This window comes from Salvia splendens, chromosome 21, assembly GCF_004379255.2.
Source record: "Salvia splendens isolate huo1 chromosome 21, SspV2, whole genome shotgun sequence".
Lineage (NCBI taxonomy): Eukaryota > Viridiplantae > Streptophyta > Magnoliopsida > Lamiales > Lamiaceae > Salvia > Salvia splendens.
The window spans coordinates 20,180,153-20,199,460 of record NC_056052.1 but is presented as its reverse complement, the minus strand read 5'-3'; the positions used below and the strand labels follow the sequence as shown (position 1 = coordinate 20,199,460).

General features: G+C 35.8%; 2 protein-coding genes across 6 annotated transcripts; both read right to left on the bottom strand.

Annotated features, from left to right (window-relative positions):
- Window positions 1-575: 575 nt before the first annotated feature.
- LOC121785151 (ninja-family protein mc410-like) lies at window positions 576-4,211 on the bottom strand. Of its 2 annotated transcripts, none has more exons than XM_042183524.1 (4): window positions 4,092-4,211; window positions 3,867-4,008; window positions 2,283-3,292; window positions 576-1,389 (listed from the first exon to the last, which is right to left on the bottom strand). In XM_042183524.1, the coding sequence occupies exons 3-4, from the start codon at window positions 3,271-3,273 to the stop codon at window positions 902-904; spliced, it is 1,479 nt and encodes a 492-aa protein (XP_042039458.1). In that variant the 5' UTR covers window positions 3,274-3,292; window positions 3,867-4,008; window positions 4,092-4,211; the 3' UTR covers window positions 576-901. The 2 variants fall into 2 exon arrangements, with proteins under 2 accessions (XP_042039458.1, XP_042039460.1); XM_042183526.1 differs by having other exon boundaries at window positions 3,867-4,025; window positions 4,092-4,200.
- Window positions 4,212-6,199: 1,988 nt separating this feature from the next.
- On the bottom strand, window positions 6,200-17,267 carry LOC121784877 (CCR4-NOT transcription complex subunit 3-like). 4 transcript variants are annotated; one of them, XM_042183137.1, is made up of 17 exons: window positions 17,038-17,267; window positions 16,827-16,958; window positions 15,174-15,311; window positions 14,814-14,864; window positions 14,136-14,225; window positions 13,916-14,062; window positions 13,567-13,674; window positions 13,308-13,376; window positions 12,115-12,283; window positions 11,559-12,031; window positions 10,694-10,852; window positions 9,131-9,299; window positions 8,389-8,534; window positions 7,867-8,148; window positions 7,661-7,795; window positions 7,404-7,582; window positions 6,200-6,489 (listed from the first exon to the last, which is right to left on the bottom strand). In XM_042183137.1, the coding sequence occupies exons 1-17, from the start codon at window positions 17,128-17,130 to the stop codon at window positions 6,423-6,425; spliced, it is 2,607 nt and encodes an 868-aa protein (XP_042039071.1). In that variant the 5' UTR covers window positions 17,131-17,267; the 3' UTR covers window positions 6,200-6,422. The 4 variants fall into 4 exon arrangements, with proteins under 4 accessions (XP_042039071.1, XP_042039070.1, XP_042039072.1 ...); XM_042183136.1 differs by having other exon boundaries at window positions 10,694-10,858; window positions 17,038-17,266; XM_042183138.1 differs by having other exon boundaries at window positions 10,694-10,858; window positions 15,174-15,290; window positions 17,038-17,266.
- Between the last annotated feature and the right edge of the window lie 2,041 nt (window positions 17,268-19,308).

Sequence of the window (19,308 nt, the reverse complement as noted above, 5' to 3'; positions counted from 1 at the left end):
ACACGTCGAGCAGGGTGAGGGAGGCGTCGAGGGGGTGGCGGGAGAGGTGGTGGACTAAGGAGAGGAGGAAGGAGGAGTAAGAGTTGGTGGGGTTGGATGAGAGGAGGCTTTCGGCTAGGCGGAGGGATGAGGCGCGGACGGAGGGGCTGCTGCTCGAGATGGCGGTTTCGACGGTTTGGGAGATGAAGGTGAGGGGCTTCAAGAGAGTTGGAGGGAGTTTTTGGAGGAATGTGGTGTGGAGGTGGCGGCGGTGGTGGGGTTGGGATATGGTTTCCGAGAGGAAGAGGGTGGTCTGCTCTTGGATTTGAGATGAGGTTGTGGCGGTGGACATTGCGGCGGCGGTGGTGGTGGTGAGTTGTGAATGATTAGTTAAGGTTTTGGAGTGGTTTTTTTGGTTGTTGTTGGAGGTAATGTGCGTGAGATTAGGACGGCTGCGCCTGCATATTATTTTACTATTGATTTAGTTTATTGAATGATTAATAATGTATTTGCCATTTGTGTATCTTTGTATTCCTTTTTGAATGCCTAATTGAGGAAGTAAACAAGAGATTGAATTGGTTTATCAATCTCAGTCAGATCATCAACAATCAAATGAAAATATACAAACAGAACCTTGAATGTTGTAATACATCACAATGTCATCCCAGTGGCAACTCAATGACATACACGTTTAACAATTATTGATATCTTACAAAAGTTGAGTGCTGAAAAATAAATTACTGTAAGCCAATAGCATGTGTCAAGGCTTAAGACACCATACCACTCTAAATAAAAAAGACGCAGATGTACAGTAGATGAGATGGGCAACGCACACATTCCGGTATAATCAATAGCTTGACAAGAACGGGATTATTCGTTCAGCTGTCAAAACCTAATGATCTGAGGTGCTATACTTCCAACGTCAAGTCTGAGCCGAAGCTGCAGGATTGCTGCCTGATAACGAAGGTAAACCAGTGCCGGCATCCGCACTATTGTTTTCTTCATTAGCATGTTGAATAAATTCATCAGGCGACATGTGAGAACCATGGCAGGCACAAACTATCTTAATCTGAGTAGGGCTATACTTGTATGTTACACCTGATATTGTTCGGCCATTTGGACCTGAGCCGTTAGTAGACACCCATGGCAAATTAGGGTAAGATCCACAGCCCCCAAATTTGAGATCTGCAGTGATACCAGGCCTTATAGCTGGGAATTCCGACAGAAGTGATTCTGCTCTTGGCTGATTAGAAGCATCTTTTAACTGATGAATTATATGATTTCCTTTCAGATCACCATCTGTGTGAGAGGATGAGCCTTCTTCACCAACTTGCTGCTTTCCATAACTTTTCCCAGGTTCTACAGCCCTCACATCACACTGTATAGTTTCAGATGACTTGTGTGAATTAACTGCCAAGTGAGCAGAATAATCATTAGGAACCTCACTTTCCATGCATACACTGACACATTTTAAGTAAACTCACAGCTATGTAGTTTGATCATGTCAAACTTGTTCGAGGCATTACACTCCATACTGAGCTTGGTGCACACACATCTGAGAATAATCTACTACAACTCTACATCATGTGTATACATAGATCATACTTGCATAATGTACCATAGATATACACCCTATCTTGGCCTAGATGTGTGCCAACAAATGATCAGATAATCCAAGGAGCTCGTGTTGGTATTTAAAAAAAAGTATTGTGTTACATACTACTAGAGTAGACACTACAGTTAGTGTATTAATAGTGACTGGTCTTCTTAAACAAGGTTGAGAATGTGTCACAGCTCCTATTTGATACTCCATAACTTACTGCAAGTATCTCAGCAAAATGATTCTGTTTTACATAAAAGTCACAACACTCAAAAAAATTCTTTAGGTAATGGACTCTAAAACAAAAAAAATTAACAGAAGGAAATGATTACATGTTACAAGCTGGAGCCAGTGAATTTCTTGGATTCAGGACCTTCGTAAAAGAAGTCTCTTGGCGGGTTAAGAAGATGCAATTACCTTCTTAATGGATGATAAATATAAAAGTGCAATAAAAGTGGGGACCAAATGGCAAAATCAATTAAAAAGAGTTCCTTGTTGCTAAGCGACACGTTATTCACCACTATGTAAACAATGCTACATAGTTCCACTAGCAAAAAAGTCACTGAAAGACTACTAGAAGGCCTTCATTTTGTTGTATGTTTTACTTGCAAAGTATATATATGTAGAGAATAAATTGAAAGATACCATTGGCTTACAAAGTATCAATAGAAAATAGATAAATAGAAGAAAATGATTGAAATACCTTGAGTGAGCTTCCTGCCATCATTCTGAGTATCTGGGTTCCCCGTATTCCTTCCAGAATAAGTAGGGTTAATTTGTTGATGATGAGAAACAATGCCACGAGAGTTATCTCTGTCTAGCACAGGAAGCTGGACGGGAGGATACCCATACATTAGAGGAAAATTAGCAGGCATAACTGAATGGTCACTTGGCCGCTCAATGTTTGTGGTAGCCATTGAATGCATCATGCTAGGCTTTGGATAGTTGGACAGATTAGGTGTACCACTAGAATTAGAATCCTTAGCAGGTTGTACGTTTGCTGGTGGAAGTGGGTGTGTAGCACCATAAGACATGGACATATTCATCACATTAAATTCTTTTTCTGAAGAGATTGTAAACCTTTTCTGTCCTAGAATTTCAACACCACTTGAATCTCCAGATCCATGAGATTCCTTCTGAACCCTGGATACACCACCAGTGGATGCAAATCGTTTTGGGACATCATCATGCTGAGAAACATGCCTTGAAGTTGAACCATCTACTTCTGAATCTGCAACATCTTCATTATCTGCAGTTGATCCTTCATCTGTGGTTATGGAGATGTGTGATGTCTTGCCTTTATCTGTCAAATCAGGATGGCTGGTTTCTCTCTCATACTTCTTCTGTTGGTTCGACTCAGTAAACAGGTTTTTTCGCTTTTCCCCAGCACCTGAAGCCTTTTCATCAATTTCAATAGGCCTGTTATCACTTCGTAGCCACAATCTATCAGCATTTGAGTTCTTTGATGTTTCTAAATCAGCACCAGGTTTAGAAAAGTTGTAACTGAAGGCCTCTCCAAGTTGCGGTTGATTTCCACCTTCGAGAAAGTTTTTGAACTCATTGATCAATTTGCTACCTCGATCACCCTCATCTAACTTGACATCAGATGAGCTGCCCTGTTTACTTTTATGTGAGGAACTATTTCCACCACAAGGAAGGCCCAAGCTCAGATCGAGACCTTTCTCATCCTCCATTCGATAGCTCAAATGTTGTCTACAAAAGAATACATAGCTTATGTACTACATCCCATGCTACAACATACTAACTCCAGAATACAAAGTCAAGTGAAAAACAATCCAATGAAACTAATCAAATCAATTGTCCAGTTCATTACAAATTCAGTAACTTCTCTTTTCTAACCTTTCAACATTGTTGGACTAACTGAGATAAACCTAGTTAAGAGAGTAGAATTATTTCACTCTGCATATACTATACTAAACGACAATCCAACACCAGTTCTTATTGTAACTAGGGGGATGAAATCGTTATATTTTATTGCATAATTTTTTATCAAAAGTGATTTGTTGGCATCCAACTATCTCAGCCAATCAGCGACAAACAAGAGCAAGAGCACCGGTGTATTTCCATTGAAATCAAAGATTGAGTAGACGAAGCTGAATCCAGAAAATACACCTTAAATACAAGTTAGAAATTAAACTATTTTGAATCCCACATCTTGTCCTACATTATTACCAAAGGTAGATGAAAATTTAAATTACTTACTATATCAAAACATCAAATTATGTATGCTTCGTCAATAAATTAAAACTAATAATACCAAATTTACCTTAGATCTTCTGAATCTACAACAAATACGCAAATTCTGCCAACACGTGTACTACATCCTCGTAGATTGATGTCAGATGTTGGTGATTAGGGAAGATCAGAAAAACTTCTGGAGCAGTCGGATGAATTTGTGGAAATGATGCCTGAGAATTGGAGAATACTGAAAAAGAGATTTAAAATAAGGGGAAGAACTATGCAATAAAGCAAAGGAGAAAAGATCACATACGAAAATTGGGAAATAGTTTTGCTATTCTTTGACTATTGGCAGAAGACGGGAGCTGAAAGAAAGTGCGGTGAAGAAGACGAGAGTTTAGGGTTCCTCTGCTTACTATTCCTTATGTTTTTATTGCCTCATAAATTGGTCAAATTAATAAATATAATTATGTTGGACAATTAATATCCTCATTTATGAAAAATAGTCATTTTTTCCTTTTTTTCCATTCATCAAAGCTAGGCTATACCTAGAACTCCCTCTGTCCCCCAAAGAATATGAACAATGAATTCGGTACGAATTTTAATAAATAAGGAGAAATGTAAAAGAGAGAGAAAAATGATACGTAAAAATAATATTAATGGAGAGTATGGTCCATACTATTATAATGATATACGTAAGTTGTTAATGATAATAGTATAAGTTGGAAATAAAATGATTTGTCGGGGTAATATGTTGTTTAAATTTTTCAAAATTAGAAAGTTCATACTTTTCAGGGACGGACGAAAAAAAAATTGTTCTTGGGGAACGGAGAGAGTATTTATTTAAAAAATATATAAGTTGGATTTCATTTCTGATAATAATATTTCAATTATTTTTTATAGTATATTTTTATTTTTATTGTTTTTATATTAAAACTCGTATCATCTACGAACAACCCTATTTTCTATAAATGGAGCGATATATTTGTCTGTTATGACCCTAAAATGTAAGCATTCTTGCATAAAGATAGTATATTCAAAAAATGGAACATTCTAAGGGCATCGCAGTGGTGCGGATGTCCCGGCGGACTTCCCAAAAACACCTCCTGCCACGTCATAAGGACTTCCCACTGCACTACCACGTCATAAGGATATCCCACTGCACAGTGGCGGACATCTCCAAGGACATCCCGACGGACTTCCAACAATAATAAAAATTCACAAAATTAAACAATTTACGTATTTATAGAATTTTAAAAAAATAATAATAAAATAATCGGGACGTCCGCAAGGACGTCGCCACGGACGTCCCGGGAACGCCGCAGAACTCCAGTGTCCGCAACGGACGTCCGGCATTGAAGATGCTCTAATGCAAACGTTATAGTTTAGACTATGAAAGCAAAAATATTATTATTACTTTCTCTGTTCCTTTTTAACGCATTTTTATTCAGACACAAGATTTTATGCAATTTAGTTAAGAAAAAAAAATATTACTCGATGTTACTATTTTAAAAAATATGTCAACTACAATAAGACATTTAAAAAAGAAAATATATTATTTAAAATGAGACGGAAGTTTTTTATTAAATTCAAATTCTAAGAGCATTGTTGGCCAATATTCCTGTTATCTATTTCAAAAAATAGCTACTACTATATCTCAATTTGCCTCAATATAAAATAATAAAACATGATGAATAATGTCATAGCTAAACTACAATTCATAAGAATATCCAACGTTTTTAAAAATACCTCATCAAGAAAAGTTGTACTCTCTCCGTTTCCTCATAGTCGAGGTAAAACTTTTCGACACGGAGTTTAAGAAATGGATGTTGAGTGTGTTAAATAAATTGATAAAAAAGCAAGAGAGAGAAAAAAGGTAGACATGATAAAGTAAAAAATGAATAAAGTAAGAGAGTAAAATGAAAAAGAGAAAAAAAAAGTTACTACTACATATGAAAATGACTCAATTATGAAGGAATTTCTCAAAATGAAAAAAATGACTCGACTATGAGGGAACGGGGGAGTAAAAACAAAATAATACATTACTTTGGTCTCATCAAAGGCTTTAGAAAATGATGTTTAAATAATTAACAGATTATGATAGGAGAAAATGATATTTAGATAATTTAGAGATTATAATAGGAAAAGAGAATAGTAAAGAGCGAATAGAGAATAAAGTAGAAGAGAAAAAAAATAGATGTAATCGAAAAGAGTAATTAAGTTACACTTTGCCAAAAAAAATACAGTAACGTCCAAAAAAGAATACAAGTTGGTTATGGATAGTAATAAGGATGTCGAACTTGGCTGAAAATCAAAATCTGCCTGTAGCCCCACCAACTCAACCATAAAAAGAGTTGAACATGAACTAGGAAGATGCTTTTCCAGCCTCCCTATTATTCAAGAAATATAAATATCTAGGAATGAGCAGCAAAATCATTTTTATCATTGAATCGGAAACAGTTTCTAATGTCATTTGTACCAAGTTCATGACAACAGAGTCCAACTTTTGTGTGCTCAGCACCAGATACATATTCTAACTGCAGATTGGCATATTCTATTTTTACATTTCATCTGAACGAAACATCAACGGAGAGCTACTCTCAGGTGGTCAAGATAATATGAAATGATATCCGGGAAACCGGTTCTATATTATTAAATCATCCTCTAGATAACTGTACTCGAAAGTGAACTCTGTCTTAATTCTTTGACACCTGAGTATTGAAAAATGAAAAGAACATCAGTTAATATAGGCTACAAGAGGGGATCCACTGATAAACACCATATATGCAGATAAGTACAGATAAATCTAAGCGTCTTAACAGAAATACTAGAATGTTAGTTGTAAGATGATCACACAACGATAACTACAATCACACTTCACAGCTTTGCTGGACACTTAGGGGGTGTTCGGTTGGCAAGATTGTGTCCCGAAATTAAATATGTAGTGTGTTTGGTTCATGAGATTCAATCTCACAACTCAATCCTAGATGGATAATCATGGAATAATTAGTCATAGCTAACCCCCTATGACTAACTCAATCCCAGATTAAATCTTGGTATTATTTTATCTAGGAAACCGAACATCACCTAAAGGAATTTCTCAGAATTCTAACCTTTTAGTTCTCTAACTAAATCAACAATGCAGCCAAAAGTTGATGTGGAAATTTATGGGATGACAAAAAAATAAATGTGTCAATATCACATTACAGACTCACTAAGGAGAAGACATCACATATGAATCCCACAAAGCTTGATTGCTAAACATTACAAAATACCAAAATGAAAACTGACTTCCTAAAGCTCCAAATTTTTCCAAACCTACTGCTAAAGAACTAGAATAAAGTGCAAAAAAGAAAGTGATGATCCTACGACTACAGGAAGAATACGCATGTTTGCAGGTAGTCAGAATTCAATGAAAAGATAGAAAATGATAAAGGGCAAGTAAATGTAACAAATAACAGAGTAAATAAGACTATGAGGGAGCATAATGAGTCATCAGTAACTCTAAATTGAAATAGACATGAAAATATACAAAATTTTACACAGAGCAGAAAGTATAACAAAAGAATAACATAACAGTATCAACAAGAAGAAGAACCACAACAACAATAATAATAGCCCATACCATCCATGTTGTTCATCACTGGCAATATGGAAGTCAAAATACACATATGTCCCCTGTTCAAAATCATCTGTAGCAACTTTTGGCTCCTCATGCCGTTGGAACCATGTGTTGTATTTTCTGTGGTATCTCCAAGATTGTTTTTTTAGTTCCCTAGCAGCCAAGTATTGCTGATAGGTATTCTGCATATATCAATAGCATCAGACCAAGAACAAGAACATAAGGAACATGGCATGTAAGCAAAAAGTAAGACTGGACACCTGCTGGTAGTAAAATGAAAAGAACAGGGTATCAGTGCCATAAGTATCTGCACCAAGACGTTCCCAAAAGGCAGGATTATTAACAATAGGGGCTTGTACTTGAGGATAGCTCGGAGGAGTTGCAGCAGGATGTCTCTGAACATATCAGAAGTAGGAAGTGAGACCAGTTATGAACATAGAAAGAGAGCGAAAATAGAGTTACATACTGGAGTATAGGTCTTAGCACGTTCTGAATCCTTGGGCTGAGGAAGTCTATAATAAGCAGCCTCAAGCATCTGCAAATTATACGACTGATCATGCATTCCCCCAGAATTTGGAGTTGATGCACTAATGTTATCCCCAATAATACCAAGGTCAGACACACTTCTTCGACCAATAACACCGAGACTTCCAGAAGATGAAGCTGATTGTAAAGGCTGTCCTGGAGATAGATCTATCTCCCGTATTACTTGAGAAGGCTCAGCAATAGAACCAGAGGCAACTGCAGCCTGCTTGTAAGAAATTGCAAAATAGTGTTATGATATAAATGAAGTTCTATTACAACCCTATGTAACTAACTACAAAAATTAGATTTTTTCAAGTATTCTATAGTTGAAAATGCAGAAGCTCCATCACTTATACTCAAATCCAATTTTTCAAACAAGCAAAATATAATTTTTATTTAACATTACTTATAAATGAGAAGATTTGCTAACATATTTTCAAAATAACAAAAAAGTTGCACATACTGCAGCATCTAAAGCGTAAGGAGATTTCAGTTCATCCTCTGCAACAAGAGTTTTTCCTAGCCCAGAGTTGACAGCAGAGTCTGCAGAAGAATCTTCCACGAGGGACTGTTGCTGCTGCATTTCCTCAACTTTGTTAAGGACATTTTCTGTAGAAATATGGAAAGACCTCACCATTACAATTATGCTACCAGAATAAGATAATATGCCTTGTGGACTATTATGGGTTAAATTTTGCTTGTGATTCTAAAATATGAAATCAAAATATCCAAAAGTGTGCTTTATAGCTGCAGATCCTGTCAATGTTATTAAAAATTTGTCACGGCATAGCCATGACGCTTTTCTGTGGTGGGATTTTGAAAAAACATCATCTCTATGACGATTTTTGGCAGATTTTAATGGCGGCCACCATTGGCCGCCACATTCATGGAGGTATTTTTTGACTGGCTTAGTCCTAAACATGGCCCATTAATCCTAAACTTTGCCCGATTTCCCAAATGAGACCCAGCCCATTTTCCCAAAATCCTATCAATTTAAAATTTGACCCTACTACATCCCTATCTGTTCACTCGTTTGTTCAGCCTCCTGTGCCGCGTACTTATTTAGTTTCTTCTAAAAACATGGCAATGAAACCCAGCTTAAAATATTTTCATTATCCAGTATATAAGTGTCTTATGCATAGTATAGTGTCAGACTTAGAGACAGAGACTAAAGAACATGATTTTTTAGTAAGACTGCTGACTACCTGCATCCTTAGGTGTTGAAGATATGATTGTCTGCTGATTAGCAGGTTGGTGGACTGCACTTGGCTGTGTCTGCAGTGAAGCAGATGTTGTTACACTGTTAATACCTGAAGCCTGGACCCCAACCCCCAACCCTAGTTGAGGTGTGATGGATGAGCTTTGAGCATTGAACTGAGAGAAAAAGGAAAGGGAAAACAAGTTGCAATTAATTGCGTAAGTGCATTGCAACAGAAATAAAAGTGTAAATAAAAGCTGTTTCATCCATAATAGGATGTTTGAATTAATATTACACTTCCATTCAGCAATATTATGCTTCAGTTGCTCTAGCATATAGGTCACTGTGGCTGAGTCCCACGGATATGTACATTGCACATGAGGTCTTACTTATGAATGAAAAACAACCATTAAGATCAAATAAAATATAAAAGACATGAAGAAACATGGTTTTATACAAACTTGCGGAGTTTTGGCGATAGGGAATCATATGCAACATGTACTCCCTCCGTCCCGGACTACTTGCACTTATTTCCTTTCTGGGCGTCCCAAGTTATTTGCACTCTTTCCATTTTTAGTAAAAATTATCACCTACAGCCGCAATTGTTGACTTTGCTATACACTCATTCCTTAATCACCGTGCCGAAAAGGAAATGTGCGAGTAGTCCGGGACGGAGGGAGTAATAGACAAATTAAGTAGTACAGCTGAAAAAACCATCTCCTATAAAGATAGAAAACATGATATGCAAGCTATTAGTTTATCAATTCTTCAACAATCTACCTGTAACTAACTAAGCTACATTAACAAGTACACATCATTTATTGGTGGTAAATTCACGAGGTGTAAACTCCTAAAAATTCTCTCTCTCTTTTATTTATTGACTAAGTCCAAATTTGGTCCCTTACATTTGTTCTAAAATACTTTTTGGACCTATACATTAAGTGTGTTACATTTTGGTCCCAAACAATGTGATCTAGTCCAAAATGTAAGGTAACACACTTAATGTATAGGACCAAAAAGTTTTTTAGGACAAATGTAAGGGACAAAATTTGAACTTTAGTAATCCCTCCGTTCCACAAAAGATGTTACACTTGTGGGACGGCACGTGATTTTAGGAGGTTTTGTTTTGTGTGTTAGGTGGAAAGAGAAAATATAATATTTATATTATTGTGAGAGAGAACTTTTTCTAAAAATGGAAATGTGACATCTTTAGTGGGACAAACTAAAAAGGAAAGTAAGACATCTTTTATGGGACGGAGGGAGTATTATTTTTTTTAACATAAGATAAAGATGAGGGATGGTGATGAAAGATATGTAAATATCCATGGAGGATTGCATACCATGAATTTTGCTTTAATTGGTAACTGTCTCTAGAGAGAGAGAGAGAGAGTTGTCGGTGCAAGAAATCATGACATGACATTGTTCTAATCTATAAGAGACCATTGTTACACTCAAAATGATTAAACTTCCGAGAAAGATCCATATGCAGACATGCATATGCACAAGCCACACTGCTTTAGCGAAAAAGTAGTAGAAGACAATATATTTGGCGAAAGACAGTAGAATGCACCTGTTGTAAGAGAATGTTTTGCTGTTGTGCAGAGTACTGCTTTCCTCCAGAAATAGAAGGCATGCCCAGAAGATTATTCTGGCCATGCAGCTGTACCTGCTGAAATCGTTGTATATACTTCTCCCTTTGATCAGGTGCAATCTCAGTTCTTCCACGAAACTGGCCCTAAAGAGAGTAGAACTACTTATTATACCGACGTAATGGTAAGGGAAAAATATTTGAAACTTGCTCCAGTGTGGGTTTGAAGTCATTAACATGGCTCAAGAATTACTGGACAATATGAACCATGCATAAGAATCCTAGTCAATACTTTATTGTATACCATTAAAAAACAGAAAGAATGAGACACAAAGCATTGATGTCAGTTGGTTCAACCTTTGAATAACTAAATATATTCAACATCATCTGGAATTAATGTATTTACATGCTAACCTCGCTTCTCCTAAATTATATCATTCTTTATCGAGTTCAACTGTCAGTCCTGACTCAACCTATGGTTTGCTATTTTGTATTCACGGATTCACTTGTCACCACCAGTCATATGACTCATATCACCAACATTTATGAGTCCAAATTCCTGACAATGTTCTGATCTTAGATCACATATGTGATGCTGGAAAAATTTAGTGCTAACAAAATATAGGAGCTCAACACTAAAACATATATGACCAAAAATATTCTCTTCTTGCTTTTGTGGACACACATCAACCATCCCTCAATAACTTAGGAATCTATAAACAAAGAAAGCAAATTCAACAGGGAAAGGAAAGATTGTCATTTTTATTTAATAGTTTAATGTGTATGCAGGAGCTGAAAAGAGCATCACTCAACACCAGGAACATGGAAACAGAACAATGCAACGTACTGGTTCGTTCTGGTTTTGGAACGAATTTCCGGGCCGCCATTGCATACCAGGAACAACAGGAGAACTGAAAACTCTGCTGCCCCCAACTGCAGAATCATTAACACTTCCGGGATCAGATGATCCAAGCCCATCACTTGATTTTGCAGTTTGGGGCATAACTGCGGGATTACTTAAAGGAGATGCAAGAGCCTGCACCATGTCACTACTCCCAGGTCGATCATCAGACCCCAAGATATTTCTTTTCCCCATTTCAGATAACAAGGGAACGGCACCAAGGGCTCCATTGCTGGAAATTGTGTTGCCAGAACTAGGAAGGATGTTAGAAGCTGGTTGACCAGGCAACCCACCTCTGCCAAGAGCCCTTAATCCAGTTTCAGCAAGTGCTGGAGATGATCTACGACCAGGGAAATTCGTAATATCCTCTTCTTTTGCAGCACTTGGCACGGCCACAGGAGATGATACACCGACAACATCTGATTATCCCAAAGCAAGAATAGGGACCCAGGTAAGGGAATAGATATCATCTCATTGACTATTCAAAGTTCAGTTAACTTACTTGTGATGCCAGGAGTTGCAAGACCTTCTGGTGGTGTTTGTGGTGCAGGAGAGCTCAGGCCACTACCTTTAGAAGGTGGGGTTCTAGCAACTGCATCATCCTGAAAAACTGTGTCATCAAGCTGGTCGAGGGTGGAAGTAACCTGTTGGATGGTAGCTGGGGTTGTTGCCTGGAAAGGGAATCATCAAATTATTCCACAACAGTAATGTCAACTACATGAATAAATACATAGAAACAACTGAAATGACTTCACAGAGTCATAAGTAAAAAAGAGAAAGATCAAAGTATAGAAAAAGTTAAAAGGGTCTCAAAATATTATCAAAATCCTGCTGGCCAATCATTAAGCTTAAAGCATAATATGCTCTTTGCAATAGCAAATAACCCCTGCACCACACTGTGGCTAACAAGTAAAAGAGAATAGATGAAGAAAGATCAAACTAAATAGAAAATGGATTTTCCTTCATATAGTGAAATGAGATATATTCAGATAATCAATCTATATTCTAGGTAAGCATCAAGGGCATTTTATATTTCTTTTTCTTTCTTTTGTTGGTGGGGGATGTAACTTTACTTGTCTGTTAGAAGGAAGGACAATTACACATTACAAAGCTTTTACCAGCTGTTCCAACATTACCAAATTTCTCGTCAAACCACAGACAGAAGAAACAATCATCAACTCCATCCACAAATAGTTAAAGGGTCTTAGCACAAATACAACACAAGAGACTACTCAACTAAGATGTTAATTTTGACATTCATTGGTGATATTACATATCTACATCCTCCAGTCTAAACAAGAAGAATAGTAATAACTTTTCAATTATTTACTACATAAATAGCTAGGAGATAATATAGCAGAAAAGATGCAAATATTTAAATAGCTCAGATAAAGGTACAACTTCAAGTTAGATGAAAAAACAAATAATTATGGAGTCTGAAACATTTGCGCTGGCACCTCATTAGAAAACTTTGAAACACGTGAATAAGTTTCCTTGAATATATTCTCTACAAGTTCCACAATTTATCAGTAAATGGGTAAAACTTCTGCTGCATAGTGCTCCTAAGCAGGTAGCTTAGCGGGTATAGCAGCTATGGAAATACAACACAATATAGAAATGATAACTTCTTTTCCAGTGTACAGAAGTGGAAAGGACACGAGTGGTGTAAGATGCAGGATTTGGATATGAACATACTGAAGTTTGAACAGGTGTTGCAGCCAGAGAAGTTTTCATAGTTATGACTGCACTGGAAGCAGTAACTCCCTGCCAATAACAAATGAAAGATGATACGGATTTCTGCTCCAATCTATCAATTTCACTCAGGAGAAAAGGATAAATATCCCTTATAGTTACAGTTCAAGAAACTCAATTGAGATTAAGGGCACAAATTCAAAATCTAATTTATCTTTCTCAATGTTAAGTCATCAACTTCATGGGAACAGAAAGCATTTACCTTAACAAGACTAGGAGGACCTGTAACTAGATCTTCAAGAGACTCCACCTTGTCTAGAGGTAAGGAACTGTAAAGCTCATCAACATCACTAAACTCGTCAAAGTCTTCCTGCCAGTTAAACATCAAAAGGAAACATAAGGCAAGCTCCCTTGATATATACTATATAAATATAAATATAAATATATATATATATATAATTAAACAGCCATGTAGAAAACATGAGACCAAATATAAGCAACAAGGAGATTGAGAAACAAAAATCATGTGATCAACTAAATAAATAGCTTTCTAGCATAACATGAAATTGCTTAAATCGTAAAACTTAATATACTCATTTGATGAGGAGGACCTGATTTCTTTCAACATAGTCATCCAAGAAATCCTTCACGTCATTGACTTCCTCCGGACTCAATTCATCATTATCCAAGAGCCTTAGAATTAATTCCAGCTTCATAATATGAGCCTTATGCCGAGTGATGGATTCCTCCAGATGCGTCTACAAAAAAAAAAGAATTATTCAAGCACAGTTCATTGCACAGAATTAAGATATATTCCCTTTCCTTTCTTACCAGTCTCGCTGGCCGTGTCTTCCCTTTCTTAACTGTAAGTCCTTCTATTTCAGCTTCAAAACTATCAATTTGATTTTCCAGCTCACTGACCTATTTAACAGGATATCATCTTCAAAATCATTTATAGCTCATTAAGAACATACGTAAATGAAGCCAATACTCATGAGACTCATGACAACTCCTGCATTCTACCATTGCATAAGGCTTCATAACTAAATGGCTATGTACTGTAACAAAACACTCCCAAATTAGCAATATGACTATAGCTAACTCCAGAGAACTACTTAAGAGGTGAATATAATTAATAATTCCATAATATAACTTCTACTCATTTAGGTTTTGCGACACTTCATATGCGCCCATGCGAACCTTGAAAATGGGAGCGAAAACATTAAAAATGCATTCATAAACGAGATATGAGCTCAAACAGCAGGTTGTTATACTATTAGGGAACATCAAGTGTGAGTCATGGTTAAAGTGTGAGCAAGTAAAGAGAATGCAGTCTTGAATGGCTTTGATGTGTATGAAACTATATTGGAAACCAAAACTGTATGCCGTGTTGTATCTGTAAAGAATAGATGAACACATCACATGTCATGCAAAAAACTAATTCGTCTAATGAAAGTGATAGTTTTACATGCTCAAACAAAAGAAATGCACAGTGTTCCAAGCGCATACCACGTTATTCAACCAATCTCTCGTCTCTGATTTAGCTTTTTCCTTTGGATCCTACAACAACACCAACATGGAGGCATCCCCAAAGATGTCAGAGTACTGTAAATGAAAGGGAAAATGGCAAATAGCTCCACGTTTCAGATTCTTATAGCAATAGTCATGTATCCACAATCTCCATTTATAATACAATGAAATATTTTTTCCTTTCTAGCATTCTTCATTTCAGAATAAAATTACTTACAATTCTTATGGCAGTTTATCTAACTACATTTTCTAACAAAACACATTTCCTCAATTATCATGTGCACCTCCAGTTATGTTATTTCAGATAAAGACAAGAGATTAACAGTAGTCAATGCCTACCGTCTTAGGTTGTTGGCCAAGACCTTCTTTTGAGAATGCTTTTGTTTTTGTTTCTTTTTCACATATCTTAAATCGTTCCATTTCACGCTCAATTTGCTTTCGAGCATCCATCAGAGCCTGCTCATAAGAGGCACTAACCTATGTCAACAAGTATCAGAAGAAAATCCCTTGTCAACATCAGACAAAAAGCAGAGATAATAATATTTCAACTAATAGAAAACCAGAAATAAAATATGACTGCGACAGGAGTACAATGACCATACACATTCACAGAGGCATGCACAGAGGATAGAAACAAAATGAATAAGATTGTAAAGCCCAAACAGTTGAGTACACTGAGTAGAACAATTGTATGAGAAACATGTAATGTCAACAAAACATAACATCAATAGATTCAATACTAACAAAAGCAGAATTAGTGATCACTAATACTATTCACTAGATAACTAATTAGTTAGTAAAGTTGTTCAAATGGGCTTCAAAAAGCCACCAGTAAGCAATAGATGTATCTGATCCACACTCTCAATGTTGGTTGAGATGTGAAGCATCAGAAATCAAGTGAGATTACTATAATGCATCTAATATGTCAAATAATTGTCTTCTTTGTAAAACCATAAATACTGTAAATTAATATATTGGAATAAACTAATCCAGAAAGCATCATTTGTTATCTTCTGAAAGTTTTTGTGGTTTATGGTGCGCTAACCTAATACTCCCTCCGTCCCACCGAAGATGACTCACTTTCCTTTTTCGTCCGTCCCAACCAAGATGACCCCTTAGAAAATAATTAATATATGCAATTACCTTTCCTCTCTCTTACTTTATTCCTCTCTCCTACTTTTACCACCCAACAACATTTTCTCTCTCTTACTTTATTTTTATTTCCTATTTTAAAACACTCAACAATCTTTTCTCTCTCTTACTTTATTCATTTTTCCTACTTTAAAACACCCAACAATGTTTTCCCTCTTCTCTTAAACTCTTTACAATAAGTGCATAAAATCCCGTGCAGGAACGGGTCATGGTCATCTTCCCTAGGACGGTGGGAGTACTATAGTTGCTTTAGTAACTAATTGTAGAAGAATTTCCAACAAGCTTTATGTGATATCTTTGTGTCCAGAAAGTAGGCCAACGTGTCAAGTATCATGCACGTCAGCAACGAACAGTGACTCCAATTTTGATTTTGCATGCCCCAAACTACTCAAGTTTCTCAGAGCTATTTGGTTTATCGCATTATTCTCTTTTCAAGAAACAAATCAGGCAAGTCCATCACCTATCGCATTAGCAACCAACAGTAGTTCCAATTGTTATTTAGATAGAACTGCAGAAATCTATTGGAAATGCAAGCCCCAAACTATCAAGATTCTGAGAGCCATTTGGCTTATCGCAGTATATCTTTTCTAGACTTCTATTCAATAATACATGTCCATCATCTTTATTTGAACTAAGCATTTTAAAGAAAAATTGTATTGACCAGACTATGGCAACTATAAATTACTGAAATCAGTTCAAAAGGAGGAAAATTTTCTGGGAATTCTATGAAACGTGTTCTTGTCAATAGTCAAAAGCGGGTATAAAAGTTGTAACTCTCCCAAAATAATGAGTGAATAAAAGACAAAAAGAGAAATGCAATCAATTCTCCACCAATAATACCTTCTTATCCTTGATCTCGCTGGACTGTATCCATGTCTTGATCTGGTCTCTATACCTCTGCAACTTTTTAATCTCCTTTTTCAAGTCGGCCTCGAATTTTTCCTTCTGATTCGCATTGTCTGTATCATAAACCTGAGCACAAATTGAATCAAAGTTGACATCCAGAAGAAAATTATGTTCGGAAACAAATCGTAAAGAGCGGCAAAAGCACCTTGTTCCAAATGCTGTCGAACACGTCGACACCTTCTTGAACCTTCTTCAGAACCCGATCGATCTCGCCCTGTAACTTCCTGCTTGCTCCCATTGCCGATTTTCGAATAACCAAGGATCGATTTAGGAAAAAATCATCCAAAAACCCTAGCGTGTCGACAGAAATGGAGAATGGAATTAGTTCAGTTCGAAGTACTGCTTGGAAAGGGGCAAATTTCTTTTTGTCATATGTTTTAAAAATTACTGCACTTTTGAATTTTACATACCATTACAATTTACATGTTTGATAGCATAAGTAGGAAAGTCCAAGAGAAGAAACAAAATGACAAAATAAACCAAATTATTGAGAAAAGTGTGTTTCTCGGTTTTTGTTTGATACAAAATAAGAGGCGTTTTTTTAGTTTCTGAAATGGCCAGAAACGGGATAATTACATATTTTATACAAAATGTTTCACATTTATTTCAATTTAGTACAAAAAGTATTAAGTTTACGTATTTCATATAAAAAATTTACCTAGTGTTTTAAAATAATGCATTCCGTCAAGTCCGACTAACACCGTTAATTTTACTTACATCATACATACAGAATGTTTCACAAATGTTTCAAATTAGTACAAAATGTTTTAATTTTATATGAATCATATCATTAGTGTTTTAAATTAATACATTTCGTTAAATATTTTAAACATGGTTAGTTAGTTTTGTAATCGGTCCAACTTATCAACATAATAGGAATAATAATTAGAGATTTAATACAATTAATCACTCCAAAAAAAATAACAGTCAATATCATTTCTTCTAGCAATTGCTCGTGGTTTAAAAAAGTTTGTCTCTCAATATTCTACCTTTTTATTGTATTCTTTATAGAACATATATAAAATAAGTCCATATTTCATCTTCACAAAATGGTTAATTTGAGCTTCGAACAATCAATAAGTATTTAACTTTTATGAAACAGAGTCAATATTCTTTTGGTTTTATTCTCCATTGTTACGTTAGAAAGCTTCGAACAATAAAATGCAATTCGCTAATTTGATGGAAAAGAGTGGTGATTTGTTTTTTCTATATATTTTTCATTTTTTTGAGTAATAAAAGTAATATTATTTGAAATAATTAATGTATAATTTTAAACTTTTTGTACGAATGCGAAACATTGGTGAAACTTTTTGTATGTATGATGTAATTGGAATTAACGGTGTTAGTAGGAAATTGACGGATATATAATTTTGAAACACTAGATAAACTTTATGTACGAAATACGTAAACTTAATACTTTTTGTACTAAATTGAAACAAATGTGAAACATTTTGTATGAAAAATGTAATTACCCCGGCCAGAAACACCACATACTCCCTTGTGTAGACATTATTGCCCTCAATCTTTACCACTTTTCTTCAACATACCACTTTAACCCTAGAATATATAATTTCCTCCTCATTTCTTCCTCCCAGCAGCAGCAGCTCGAAGACTCCCGCCGAATTTTGTGCAAACAGGTATGCTTCAATTAAATTTCCTCAAAGTTTGATTTTATCCCAAGTTATTAACAATATCTTGCTTGAAATCAAGATATTTGAGTTTTAATGAGGATACTCATCGAGAACCAATGCTTTTTGGTTCTAAGAATGTGTCTTTCCTTATTACTTAGCAGATTAGCTCACTATGGGAGAATCTGGCAATTGGAACACGTCTCAAATGGTTGAAGGTGAGTTATTTTGACTTACCAAATCTTGTGTTGTTAGCTATAGAATATCCTACCCACATTCATATGATTTTGTCGGAATAGATTCCCAAATTGGAGAAAGGGCTGGTCGCAGGCCGAAGACAGATCGGACTCGACAAAGCTGGTCAACTCGTGAGGAAGAGGCCTTGATGTTAGCACTAAAAAACCTTGTTGTAAACAAGTGGAAATCAGATAACGGCTTTCGTGGGGGTATCTAGCTCGGATTGAGGAAATCATCAAGCGTGAATACTAGGGGTGAGCAAAAAAACCAGAAACCGAATATTCGAACCGAACCAAACCGAAATTTTGAAATTCGGTTCGATTTTTTCGGTTTTTCGGTTTGGTTCGGTTTTAAAAATAAAAACATTTCGGTTTTTCGGTTCGGTTCGGTTCGGGCAAAGAAAAAAACCGAAAAACCGAAAAACTGAATTATATATATATATATTCTATTAATTTAATATATTATATTATATATAATATATATATATTCTTTTAATATATTCTACTATATAATATATTATATGTATTATTAATTTTATATTATATATAAAT